Here is a 13,970-nt window from a genome sequence, read left to right on the forward strand (position 1 = left end):
AATATTGTCTTAATTTTATTAATATTTTTTTTTACTAAAAAGAAAAGTTTTAAAAATGGTTCGGGGTTGGGTCGGGTCGGGTTGATCCAAAAAAACACGGGTCGAGTCCTGGGTCAACTGTTTTTACTTCGAGTAAAATATTTTTCGGATTTGGTTAAGTCAGAAAATTCTAACCTGTTTTGTCATGTCTAAGTTGATTTTTTTTCATGTTAAGTGAAAATTTAAAAGTAGGAGTCTTGTTTACTTTGCAAGCCCAAAAAGAATTCCATCTTGCCCAAGAAAAGCCTATAGGCCCACTCATTCAAGCCCATAAGTACCACAACAATTTGGGCCCTCACCCAAAGTATAAATTAGCTTGAAGCTTATGTGAAGGCACCCAATCCTCCAAAGCCGAGTGCTACGGGCAAGTACTAAGGATGAGCACTGTGGTATGCAACAATCACCCAGCTTTGGCTAACATCGCTATTGGCCTATAGATCCTTTTCTTCTGGTTAGTTAGATAGTACAATTCTTCTTAAATGAAATGCCTGTAGAGCATCACTAAACTCCCTCACATCAATATTTATTGTAACCTACCAACCGTCATTCACATTTGATACTAATAAACCTATTCCATCCACATGTAATCTGAGGGTTGCTGCTCTGACACACCTCCTTAGTTGACCCGATGAAACAATCAACTAACAAGAGTACAACCATGATTTAGGAAGATTTCTCACTAAATCAGGTCAATCCTGCTCCATAAATATCATTTCATTCAACTGAACATGTTAATATGTTATGCAATCTCTCAACACTATTACTTTTGATACTTTCATCTCTCCCATTGATTTATTGATTTAACTATAAGAGCCTTCTTGGCCAACTACCATCGATTAATCTTGAATGAACTATTACTCTTACTTAATAAGGTATCCATCCAAGTTACGAGAAATCACTTATGCTTGGTGCCAATTAAAGTCTTTTTCTTTTAAATTTTTTATTACAATTATCTATCTAAAATTGCAAACTCAAGAGATAACAAACTCAATACACATACTATATTTTTTCTTTTTCTTTTTTTCATCATAACACATATACCTACAAAGATTAAAGGGGTGTTTGGTACATGATTTTAAACAATAATTTTTAATTTTTAAACAATATTACATGTAATTCTACATATTTTTTCACTCACACATTATTTAAACACACGTACACGTGTCATACTGGCTATAAAGATTCATGTTTTATTAGAGCATTCACAGCAGTGGAGCTAAATAGTTATATTGCTATTTTAGCTCCACTCAAACCACAAAATACCATACACAGCAGTGGAGGCAAAGCTAAATTTTTTTAGCTTTGCGCTACAGTGCTCATGTATCACTACATGAGCACTGTAGCTGAAAGTTATAAAAAAAAATACTATTTTATTCTGCTGGTGATTAAAAAACAATACTTCACTCCTTTGCCTTTTTCATTTCACGCTGAACTCTTTTTTCTTCTCCTTTGCCTTTTTCATTTCACGCTGAACTCTTTTTTCTTCATACACTCCTCCGGAAAGCATCTCCATTTCACTCTCTCCTTCAGTTTCTCTTCACAGTCCCTCTCCGGAGCTCCACCGCCACGCCGACGCCGTCTTCTCGCTTTAGTCACTCCGCCGCCGACGCCGTCTTCTCGCTTTAGTCACTCCGCCGCCGACGCCGTCTTCTCTCTTCCCTCTCTGAGACCCACGCCGATCAGCTGAGACCCACGCCGACGCCGTCTCAACTCTCTCAAGCTCTCCGCCGATCAACCTCAGCCCACGCTGTCCAAGCTCTCAACTCTCTCAAGCTCGCCGCCGCCGGCCCTTGCCGTCTTCAACGTCACCGTTCCGCCTGGTAAGACCCACCGCCGATCAACTGAGACCCACGCCGATCAACCCTCTCGGCCTCAGACCCACGCCGTCTAAGCACTCAATTCTCTCAAAACTCTCTCAAGCTCACCGCAGATCAGCCCTCTCAGCTCACCGCAGATCAGCTTTCTCAGCTCACCGCCGATCAGCCCTCTGTTTCACTTCAGGTCAGTTGAACATTTGTGAATTGACAGAACGTAATTGTATTGGATAGAATGAATTGGGAATTTTCTGTGTGCAGGGTAATTTTACGTATGGAATTTTGCGTGTACGAATGTGTTGAATTTGAATGTATTTGTGATGAAATGTATTGGGAATTTGTGTGCGGGGGTAATTTTCGTGTATATGGAATTTTCTGTGTGTACAGAATGTGTTGGGAATTGTCTGTGTGCAGGGAACTTTATCGAACATGCTGGCTGGTTCTTTTGTTTTGGGCTCTACCCTTTAAGTGTTGTCTGATGTAGTTATAGATGAGCATGTTTAATTGGATATTTAGTATATTTTGTATAGTTTCTGCTTCAATAAAATCTTCTTGATTTTCATTAAAAAAAAAAAAAAAGGGACTAGCCACTAGTTTTTAAGGACTAGCGAAGAGTAATGAAAAGTTTTTAAAAATCTCATATCCAATAGCTTCCCCGTGCATCGCACAAGTTAGCGACTATTTTTTTATAAAAAAAGGACTCGCGTGTGGGCATGTCCCAAGCATACGCCTTGTCCCATATGCACACAACACATGGCTAGAAAATTGTCTGTCCGTGCTTTCTTGGTTACCTCCATGTTAATTTGGAAGCAGCATCTTCAAATTCACTCTTGCGATTACTGAATAGTACTTGCTCTCTCCAATCTCTGACACTTTTAAAAGCCACCAAGTCATGTTTAGAATATATGTAAACCAAAGAACAATAACTGATAAATTAGACTATATATATATAACGCACAATTGCAAATTTCGTTCCAACTTTTGTTTAGAAATTTGCAATTTAGAGAGGTTGAAATCGCAAATTTCTAAATAAAATTGCATATTATATATATATATATATATATATATATATATATATATATATATATATATATTTGACTGTTATGTGCAATTATTAGTAAAAATCTAACGTGGCATAGACAGTATTATTGCATGGTGAATACATAAGTCTTCTTATTGAATTTAATCTCTTAATTTTAATACTTTCCTATTCGTTCAAACTTTAGGTATGTACTCACGACCCAAAACAAGAGAGTTCACCAATGGAAAACCCTTTTTGTTTTTTGTTTGACCAAAGGGAAGGATAATTAATAATGTTATGATACGTACATGTATTTGGAATTATTGGTCCATTGAACTAATTGTAAGAGTGGTTTTTTTTATGAAGTAGATGTGTGTTTTTATAGTTGGTGTCCATAATGGTAACACTAGAAGAAGTTTGATGATGAGAAATAATAGGAGCAAACAACTAAGTGATGTGATAAATAATAGCAATTAGTAATTTAGTTTATTTACTACGAGTATTGTTTTATTAACATTAGAATTTGGTATTTGCTATTGTTGTTATTATCTTTTATTTATTATAATGTTTAGAGTTTGTTTACAATTTTTTTTTTGGTCTAATTTTATGTAGTCACGTAGAGACATGGAGTCATGTAGGGATCTACCATATTACACGGGTATCATGAATGGGGATATAGAAATTGACTCACAAATTTTAGGAACATCTCAAAATACTCCTGTGTCAGTTTCTGATTCTCCACCTGAAGTTGAGAATGCCTCTTCTACAAAAGGAAAACGGGGCGCTAACTTTAGTGTAGAGGAAGATCAACTCTTAGTGTCAGCATGGCTTAATACTAGTGTTGATCCCGTAAGCAGTAATGAACAAACACAAGCTACATTTCGTCAAAAAGTTTGGGAATACTTCACGCAGTATAATAAATCCGGTAACACACGTACTATTACCTCCTTGTTAAGTCGTTGGGGATTGATCAGTGAAAGGACAAATAAGTTTGCGGGGGTGCATGACTAAAGTTAACGCACTTCATAAACGTGGTATAACCGAACAAGATCAGGTATAAATTATATTGCATTAGTGTTAATATACACATTTATCAATAGTTTGAAGATTCTAATCATGTTATATTTTTTTTTTAAAGATTATCAATGCGAAGGCTTTGTTTTTGGAGATACACCAAAAACCCTTTCTTCTTGAGCATTGTTGGCTCATGTTAAAGGACCAACCAAAGTTTGCCAATCTTAATGGAATATCAAGAGCATCCGTGCCTCCAACTCCAGAGTCAACATCTATTGGCGAAGGGGACGAAGGGGATTGTGGGTCTAGACTTGGTGACGGTTGCAATCTTGAGAGGCCAATTGGTAAGAAGGCCGAAAAAGCCAACCGAAAGAACAAAGCCACCGGAAAAGATGTAGGGGAATATTTGATTAAGAAAATGAAATTTATTGAGGATGCAACTCGATTGGAAGAGGAAAAAATGCTTATTGAGAGGGAAAAACTTACAATTGAGAAGGAAAGAAGTGAAGAAAAACTTAAGATTGAGAAGGAAAAAGTTATGATTGAGAAGAAAAAATTTGAGATGCAATATATGTTAGAGGAGGAGAGAATCATGATGAAAGATACAAGTGGCTTGACCGGAGCACAAAAAGCTTTTTATGAACAACTCCAAGAGGAAATCATGGCAAAACGAAGTTCACGTAATTAATGGGTTTGATTGTATTTTGGATGTAGCTTAGGCCTTTATGTATTTTGTAGTGGCTTATGTAAGCCTTTAAGTATTTTGGTTGTAGGCCTTTAAGTATTTTGGTAGTAAACTTTTAAATTTATGGTATTTTGGTAGTATTTTGTAGTGCCTTAAAATTTATAGTATTTTGGTAGTAAACCTTTAAATTTATTGTTTATCTTGTTTTGCTTTGATAGAAATGAGAGCAAGTTGTTGTTGTTTTGCTGAGTTATTCTTGTATCTTCTTGATGCTTTGATAGAAATTAGAGCAAGTAAAATTTAAAGTATTTTATAGTATTTTGGTTATATTCAATTTGTTGTGGCTTATGCGTAAATTTGTTATATTCAATATGTCACTTGACTTTTTAATCTTGCATCTATAGTAATAATTGTTTTTCAATTGTCTTGAAGGTTGCATCCATGAATCGCTCTTTGTTGTACAAGTTGCTTCTTGATGACTCAGATGAGGATGAGATAATCGAAGAACATGTTATGGAAACATCACAACCTAAACGTCGTCGCTCTATTCGACGTAATCATTTGGCCGAGGCCATGAGAGGCTTTTTCTTGATTACTTTGCTCCCACGCCGGTATATCCACCCGCTTTATTTCGTAGGAGATTTCGGATGAAGCGTTCTCTTTTCTCGTATTCAATCTAAGGTAGAAGCTCATAACTCTTACTTTGTCCAAAAAGAAATAGTGCCAACAAACTTGGTTTATTCTCATTACAAAGATAAGCTTTGCACTTAGAATGCTTGCGTATGGAGTATCGGGGGATTTGCTAGATGAATATGTGCGGATTGGGGAAACTACTGCATTAGAAAGTTTGAAAAAAATTTATTCTTGCGGTAATTGATGTTTTCTACGAGGAATACTTAAGAAAGCCAAACAATGAAGACATTGCTAGGCTGTTAGCTCATGGCGAGAACGCGAGATTTTCCGGGTATGTTAGGTTCAATTGATTGCGTGCATTAGAAGTGGAAAAATTGTCCATACGCATGGAAAGGTCAATATTGTGGTCATATTCGTGAGCCTACTATTGTTTTGGAGGCGGTAGCATCATATGATCTTTGGATATGGCATGCATTTTTGGGTTACAGGTCGAAATAATGATATTAATGTGTTAGAGCGGTCTCATGTATTTAATGAACTTGCGGGACGTGGTCTGCGGTACATTACTCAATCAATGGTCATGACTACAATGGGATATTACCTTCTTGATGGCATATATCAAAAGTGGGCAACATTTGTGAAAACAATCCCATCTCCACAAGGACCTAAGCGAAAATTATTTGCGGCAACGAAGGCATATAGGAAGGATGTTGAGCGTGCATTTGGAGTGCTTCAAGCACGTTTCGCAATTGTCCGTGGACACACGCACGCTTTTTCCATCTTGAAACACTCCAAAAGATCATGAAAGCGTGTATAATTCTCCATAACATGATTGTTGAAGATGAACGGGATGATAATGAAGTGGTAAATTTGGATTATGAACAAATTGATGGAGTGGATAATCCTCCTATGCAAGTGTTACATGAACAAAATGATGAATTTCTGTCATGCATTGAGAGGTATGGACGCATTAGAGACCGAGACATTCATTTTCAACTCCAGAAGGACCTTGTTGAACATTTATGGCAATTGCATGGCGAGTCGTAGAAACTTGTGCGAGTGTGTGAGTTTTATTGTAATTTAGTTTGAGTTATGTATGTGAGTAATCTATGGACTACATTGTTCCAACTACAATATGTGTTTTATTTTATATGTTTTATTATAAAGTTCCTCTATTTCATAATTTAGTTTGAGTTTTGTATATATATAATTTGGAGTTAAAATAAAATATTATTGTTACGTTATCATGATGATTGAGAAATTGTTTTAGTAAAAAAAAAAAAAATGTATAAGTATAATTTCGGCGGTGGTGGAAGGGTCGGTGGCGGCGGCAGCCGCGGTGGTGGAAGAATCGGTGTTGGTGGTAGTGGTGGCGGTGGCTGCGGCGGTAGCGACTGCGGTGGCGGTGGCAGTTGCGGTGGTGGAAGAATCGGCGGCGGTAGCGGCGGCGGTGGCGGCAGCGGCGGCGGTGGCGGCAGCGGTAGCGGTGGTGGTAGCGATTGCAGTGGCGGTGGAAGAGTCGATGGTAGTGGTTGCGGGTAGTTGTGATGGTTGTTTATTGTAATGAATATATTATTTTATTGTAGTGGATATATTATTTTATTGTGATGTTTATATTATTTTATTGTGTTAAAAATTTAAAAATAGATCATTTCTTAACTGCGGCATGTTTTGTAAAGTGAATAGGTAAAATAGATAAAGTAACTTTTGGTGGAGTTAAAAAGCTAAATTTTTAGCTCTACTGCTGTGGATGCTCTTAGGTTGGAGCTCTGAAAGGGCATTGGTGAAGCCCAATGGGCCTTACATAAGCTTTATATATCGCACACCGTCACTTTCTTTCGTATTTTCCCGCCCATTTTCCGAAAGGGAAAAAATTTAGAAAACCCTTAGGTTTTGGATTTTGACCCCAAAATTTTCTTCTTCTTCGAGAAATTGAAAAACAAAACGCGTTGTTGTTGTTCTTCAAAATGAGTACTCCAATGGAGGTCACACTTCAAAACCCTCCAGATCCCGATATGTCCGACCAAAACGCCGTCGCATCAGCCTCAGCCTCAGCTCCCTCTCCTCCTCCTCCGCCTCCGCCTCCGCCTCCGCTTCTTCCTCCTGTACTCGCCGATGACAGAGTCTCCGTTTCAGGTACTCACATGCTCTCATCTTCACCTTCCATTTTTGCTCTAATTCCAAGCTCCGTGCTTGAGTTTTTTTCGAACTTTGATTTCTCTTTCAGTTGAAGCTTGCTTAAAGCCCTCCAGCACTGCTCGGATTGACGATGTCCGCTCAGCCATTGAGAGGTACAAAATTAAGGGTTTTTTTTTTTGTGTGTGTAATTTGATGTTCCAATTAATTGAAAATTGTAATGATTATGTTGAAAATGTTGGGGATTATAATGCATTTGTTTTAATTTGTAAATGCCTAAACATGCTTGAAAATACTGTTTTTCTTTTTTCCCCTTCTTCTGGGTATAATGTCTAGAATGCTTGAAAAGAGGAGTTTAAGCTATATTGACGGGCCCATTCCGGTGCCTCTTGATGATCCGTTTCTCACAGAAAATGTGGAAAGAATCCGTATTTGCGACACGGGTATGCTTTATTTTTTCTATTAGTTCAATGGTTTTATTGATTTTATCTATATGTTCCGTGGTTTTGTATTAAGAAAGTGAAACAATCAGCTGAATCAAGCACTATATGTTTTGCTGAATTGAGTGTTTTGATAGGAGAAAGTGAAAAACTTTTTGGGGGGGGGTGGGGGGAGTGTGGAATTATACAGGAGAGCTGTTTCTGTTTTTTTGCTATTTCTGATGCTTAAATATTTTATCTTTGTAGATGAGTGGGTGCAGAACCATGAAATTCTTTTGTTCTGGCAAGTCAAGCCTGTTGTGCATGTCTTTCAGGTGAGTAAATTGCCCTACTAAAGGGGGGTTTATAATAGGCTGGATTTTTTTTTTTTTGAATTTTCTTTAGGATTTCGAATATACTATTTTATAAAATCCTTATTTGACTAGATGTATGTGGCTTGTTTAATTTTTGAAATTTTCATGCGATGTTGGCAAGGGATTTTTTTTTCCTTGACTTGCAGCATTCAAAGTTGAGCTCTGATTATTGTTTGAGTGGATCTTTGTCAGCTTAGTGAGGAAGGACCATGTGAGGACGTAAGTGGAGATGGCCAACTTCCTAGCTTTAATGAATGGATGCTTCCTGCAAAGGAATTTGATGGCATGTGGGAAAGGTTTGTTTGTGGGTTTTAATTTTCTTGATAGATTAAAATCCATGGATGTACAATAAAGGTAATTGCTTTTGCAGTTTAATCTATGAATCTGGTCTCAAGCAAAGGCTGTTGCGGTACGCAGCAAGTGCATTACTCTTTACTGAAAAGGGTATTGATCCTTTCCTTGTGTCATGGAACCGGTAAGGAGAATGTGATTGATTCTATTTCAGCACTCAAAACATGCTAAGTAAGCTTCCATTGTTTGTATTTATTGGAAATGAGATCTTTGGAAACAGATCGATCTTTTCAGATGTATGTGTTGGGTGCAATACTTGTTATAGGCCGTTGTGATTTTCATCACTTAGTGATTGATCTATTTTATGATTTGACCTGCTTGGGTTTTTAAAGTGATTTATTTGTTTGTGCTTTGTCTAGTTAAGTATTAATACTAGGATTTGTATCTTATATGACAAAATTTTCACATCAGGCACTGAAAAGTGCAACATTGTTACATGATAAGTCAAGGCCATCATATTCATATATATCAATAGACATAGTTGGTTCTACTTGTTGTGCAATGCCCTAAAATATCTATCAAGTGAAGACCTGGAAGTAGTACAATATCTCCATGTATGGTTCTGGTTATGCTTACATAACTCCCCTACATAGTGAGACGAGACAGAGACAAAGACTCAGAATACATAGCAACTATCAGGGGCATGAAGATTGAAAAATCACTGAGAGCAGGTTGGAGAGCTGCAAAGAAATGAATTTGGACTCCCATTAATGAGTTAACCTTACCCAGTAGACTGGTACAGCTATAAAACTGTTGTATTATGTATATGGATACCTTGTGGTTTAACATTACATGTATCTGGTTCAAGTTGTGTTGGCATGGAATTTCCTTCATTAAATTATGTATAATTTCTCCACTTTCAATCTATTTGCATGAAAGTTATGTTATCGTGTTGTACAAACAAGAAACAACAGACTCCTTCAAAGTTGGTCTAATTTTTTATATTTAGTACACAGGAATTTGAGTTCTAACTGCATGCACGACTGTGTTTCCTACTGCAATATTTTTACTTGCTAATTTTGACATCTTATTATTGGAAAGACCTACAGATAATGTTAATGGATAGGCACAACTAGGTGAAAAATATACAATTAACACTTTTTTGAATCTTTTTATATGCTTGCAGCATTATTCTTCTGCATGGACCTCCAGGAACAGGGAAGACATCTTTATGTAAAGCATTAGCCCAGAAGTTATCCATCCGATTCAACTCCAGGTTCGTTGATGTATCAGTTTGATGTGAATGTTATTTCTTTTTGTTGGCTTACATGAAATGCACCAGGCATATATATTCTAGATTCATCTTATATTCTAGTTTACCTTTTTTTGCTAAATCAGATACCCACAGAGCCAATTGGTTGAGGTTAATGCACATTCTTTGTTTAGTAAATGGTTCTCCGAAAGTGGCAAGTTGGTATGTAGTCACACAGTGTAATTCCTGAATAACACTTCTATGTACTTGTGTATTCCACCTTCATTTTTATGTGGATTAAATATTTTTTGTGTTTGTGTATCAAATGGTTTGTCACAACCTTTACCCTAAATTTCAGTCAACAGTTTGTCACATCTTATCTCAATTAATTTATGTCTTTTCCTTGATTGAGTTCTGCTCCTAAAGGGTTGGCAACCATCCTCCCTCCATCCCCTGAAAAAAAGAAGAAAGAAAGAAAGAAAAAGTATATTGACATGGCCCATTGTTGATTTAGAAAAAGAAAAAAAGAAAACACCTTATTGAAGCCTTTTCCTCTGCTCTTTATTCAACATGATGACAAATCTGTCACTTCTAGAGTTACTTCAAAGTCAAAACCGTGTATCTCTTATCATTTTTCAAGTCAAAAAGAAAAATATCTACTACTACATTTTGACAAACCAAATAAAACCTCAAGAAATCAGTCTTTCCAAAAATTGGGGGTAAGGCTACCCCTCCCAAGCCCTGCACAAGCTAGAGTTTTGTGCACTAGGTATGACCCTTTTCATGTTAAAGGCGATCATTTAGAATTATCCCAATTTTGAATACTGTGCTGTTTCCTTTGGAGTGTGTTATACTGTTATGTGAAGTTGTCAAGCTGTATCTCTGTTTCTGTCTAATTTCTCATATCTTTAAACTGGTGTATATCTTCTTTATATATAGCATATTTATTGTAAAGGAAGCTGAAGCTGAAGTTGGATTTAGTGCATGCATGTGGGTCATTTTTTTTTTTCTCATTAAGATGTATTCTCATTGTTAGGTTGCAAAGCTTTTCCAAAAAATTCAAGAAATGGTGGAGGAAGAAAACAATCTGGTATTTGTTTTAATTGGTGAGATTTATTATTTTCAGTGGTTTCTTATCTAGCTTTCATCCTCCTTCCTTTCTGCGTATAATTATTTTATATCTGGTGATGCTTCAGATGAAGTTGAAAGTCTTGCTGCTGCTAGAAAAGCTGCTTTGTCCGGTTCTGAACCTTCAGACTCTATTAGGGTATTGCACTTCACTCTACCACCTTTTTCTGTATTAATTTTCTGATTTTTCTCAACTACATGTGCATAAACAGAGTATAAATTTTAGAATAACATGTACAATGGCTCCTCTATTAATATTTATTGCATCTTGGAATGTGCGTTTCAGGTCGTGAACGCGCTACTAACTCAGATGGATAAATTGAAATCATCGCCAAATGTGATAATTCTCACAACCTCCAATATTACCACTGCTATTGGTAAGCCTATATTCAATTTCAGATTAAGTGCAAAATTGGCATTTTAAAGCCTTGCACTTCTTTAACACGGTGTTATTTGTTGTGGACCGGATGGTATATATATTCCATGCAAATCCATTTGGTGCCATTCTAGCTGAGCTCTACTGTTCCTCATCATTTTCAAAATCTTTGGGAGCACAGTTCACATTTTCAAAGTAATCGTTATCTATTTAACAATAGTTTGTTGTTTCCTGTGAGGTTTTTTAACCAATAAGAATTATATGAAACTATTAGCACCATGCATGCATATTCTTAGAGGTCAAGCCTTGGTGCTATGGGCCTATGCAAGAGCTTTCCACCAAAAGTGATAGGTTGCAGGTTTGGGAGTTAAGGCTGCCTACTATAACTTCTCCCAGATCCCACAAAAAAGTGGGAGCTTTGTGTGCTGGGTACAACTTTTTTATGTTTGAATCAGACCATTGATCTGGATATTCTCCAAACCATCCTTTCTTTTGTCTTTTTTAATTCTCTTCTCTTCATTTGTTTACCATGAAAATTTCACAATCCCATTTTGTTTCTCTCTTTGACAAATTGTTGTTTGGCATTTTATGCTGTGAATTTTCTTATTGACCTTATAGGTCTCTTTCCATTCTGGTAAATTTCATTGGATTTATGAGAAAAATTCTCAAAACTTTCATAATGCATGTATTTAGTATTGACTATTTATCCATTGTTGGATTGCAGATATTGCATTTGTTGATCGAGCTGATATCAAAGCATATGTTGGTCCTCCAACACTCCAAGCTCGTTATGAAATTTTAAGATCCTGTCTGCAGGAGCTTGTGAAAAAGGGAATCTTATCAAATTTTCAGGTGCAGATAGTTCTCTCTCACCTTGTCCAAGGAACAATTTTTTGAACCTTCACTGTTGTCTTTCCAAGTTCTGATGCAGACATGTTGCCAAATATGTATCATCAACTAACAAATATTGGGAACTCTGTAGGATTCTGATCACCTTGTAGTTCCAAATTTTGCCAGTACAAAAGAAAAGTTGAATATGCCTGAGATGCAGGAGACTCGGACAAAATTTCACCTGTGTAAACAATTGCTTGAAGCTGCAGAAGCATGTGAGGTAAGTGAGAAATTTTCATTGCCTGTTATTGTATTTGGCAGATTTTTCAATGACCAAAGAAGCTGACTGAATTAACTTTCGACATTTGACTCTCTCTCTCTCTCTCTCTCTCTTAGGGAATGAGTGGACGATCTTTAAGAAAGCTTCCATTTTTGACGCATGCAGCTCTCTCCAATCCTTACAATTGTGACCCTAGCAGGTTCTTGTGTAAAATGGTAGATACAGCAAGGGGTGAGCTTTCTGAGCTGCCTGACTGAATTATGAGTTCTCACTTCATGTAAAAGATGTGTTTAATGCTAAATGTTTAAATCCACTGCAATTAGTTGCCATTTTCAGCCTCCATTTGTGATGATGATGTTGATGGTTCAATATGAGACAATTACTTATATCAAGACAAATGATTTAGATCCACCATGATACTGAGGCCATGGTACTAGGGATGTATAGACGACGTTAGATTAGTCCTTGCAGCCCAGGTTGTCACACAAGTAGGATGCTTTGCTTTTTCTTTTTCTTTTTGATAAGTACAAGTAGGATGCTTTTCTTCCTATTCAACTAACCTAATAGAGGTACTAATACTGCAATTAAATGGTGATTGAAGAGTTATTGCCAATTGAGTATGCGAAGTGGTCTGTGCTTCATATGTAGGAAGGCCTTACATTTCAGTCATGAAACAGCATGTGAAATGGTACTTTGAAGTTTGAACTTTTGTATTGAAGAGAATTAAGATTTAAGAATCTCAAATCGGTTGTTTCAATTTTTCTGAAGTTTATGGTGTAATGTTAAATCAAAATTTGCTTTTTTTTTAACCTGTCTCAAATGTGCTCTCTAGTTGGGTGTAAACACCTTTGATTATGGTCCTCAACAGTTAGCTGCTTGACCAATTTTTCTACAGCGCACAACCCAAGGTCAGTCTCATCTGTGCAGGGATTGCTTTTGTTAAATATCAACTTGGATATTTCATTTGGTTCCATTTACTCTATGAAAATGAATATGAAATGTGTTTCATACTTTCATGGTGCTTTTGGTACACTCATCTATTCCATTTTGAATCAACTAGTAGATACAAGTAGAACCCCTAGCAGTGGTTTGGGTTTTGTTGTCTCTAAATTTAGCTGCCACTTCAAAGGTGTTACTTATTTCTTCCTCACTCATAAAGAGCCTAGGTTCTATCCAGGGCTTCCACACTTCGCTTCTCTGTTGGTCTTATTCATATTTTGTATATCAAATGTTTCAAAAGTTGACAGACAAAACCTGTGTTGCAAAGTAGAAAATCAAAGTATTAAAATGAAAGGTTTCGTGTCAAAAGTTGGTGAATTTATTTGGTGCACCGGATGTACTACACTACACCCTTCTCTTACATGAAGGCGTATGAAATAATTTCTTCAAAATTTGTGTGTTGAACTCAAACATCTAGAAAAGCTCAATACGAATAATTTTCCAAATATAAGATTTGATTTATATGTAAGCGTCTTAGCCATGTTTGAGAAATAAGATTCAATACAAAACTACCACAAACTGCAGAGCATAAAACTGGGGACATAAACATTTGAAGCTTTAAGTGGCAGAGTACATGGTCAACATCCAATCTAGAGAACCACCATATATAAGCACAGACAACAATGGCTACAAAATAATCTTGACTGATAAAAGTACTCGGCCATGCCCCATACAAAT

General features: G+C 36.6%; 1 protein-coding gene across 1 annotated transcript; it reads left to right on the forward strand.

Annotated features, from left to right (window-relative positions):
* Positions 1 to 7,072: 7,072 nt before the first annotated feature.
* Positions 7,073 to 12,685, forward strand: LOC142630846 (pachytene checkpoint protein 2 homolog). The gene is made up of 14 exons (XM_075804901.1): positions 7,073 to 7,342; positions 7,434 to 7,497; positions 7,679 to 7,785; positions 8,029 to 8,096; positions 8,328 to 8,431; positions 8,506 to 8,610; positions 9,613 to 9,702; positions 9,825 to 9,900; positions 10,715 to 10,784; positions 10,875 to 10,945; positions 11,093 to 11,183; positions 11,907 to 12,034; positions 12,165 to 12,293; positions 12,410 to 12,685. Exons 1-14 carry the CDS (start codon positions 7,174 to 7,176, stop codon positions 12,548 to 12,550), a joined length of 1,413 nt encoding a protein of 470 aa, XP_075661016.1. The 5' UTR covers positions 7,073 to 7,173; the 3' UTR covers positions 12,551 to 12,685.
* The last annotated feature ends 1,285 nt before the right edge of the window (positions 12,686 to 13,970 follow it).

Source organism: Castanea sativa, chromosome 4, assembly GCF_040712315.1.
Source record: "Castanea sativa cultivar Marrone di Chiusa Pesio chromosome 4, ASM4071231v1".
NCBI classification, from domain to species: Eukaryota; Viridiplantae; Streptophyta; class Magnoliopsida; order Fagales; family Fagaceae; genus Castanea; species Castanea sativa.

Bases quoted from the DNA above. Each gene is read 5' to 3' on its own strand.
- LOC142630846 (XM_075804901.1), top strand. From the start codon at position 7,174: ATGAGTACTCCAATGGAGGTCACACTTCAAAACCCTCCAGATCCCGAT. The intron at 7,343-7,433 runs GTACTCACATGC...TTTCTCTTTCAG, and splicing joins TGACAGAGTCTCCGTTTCAG to TTGAAGCTTGCTTAAAGCCC. The intron at 10,946-11,092 runs GTATTGCACTTC...TGTGCGTTTCAG, and splicing joins AACCTTCAGACTCTATTAGG to GTCGTGAACGCGCTACTAAC.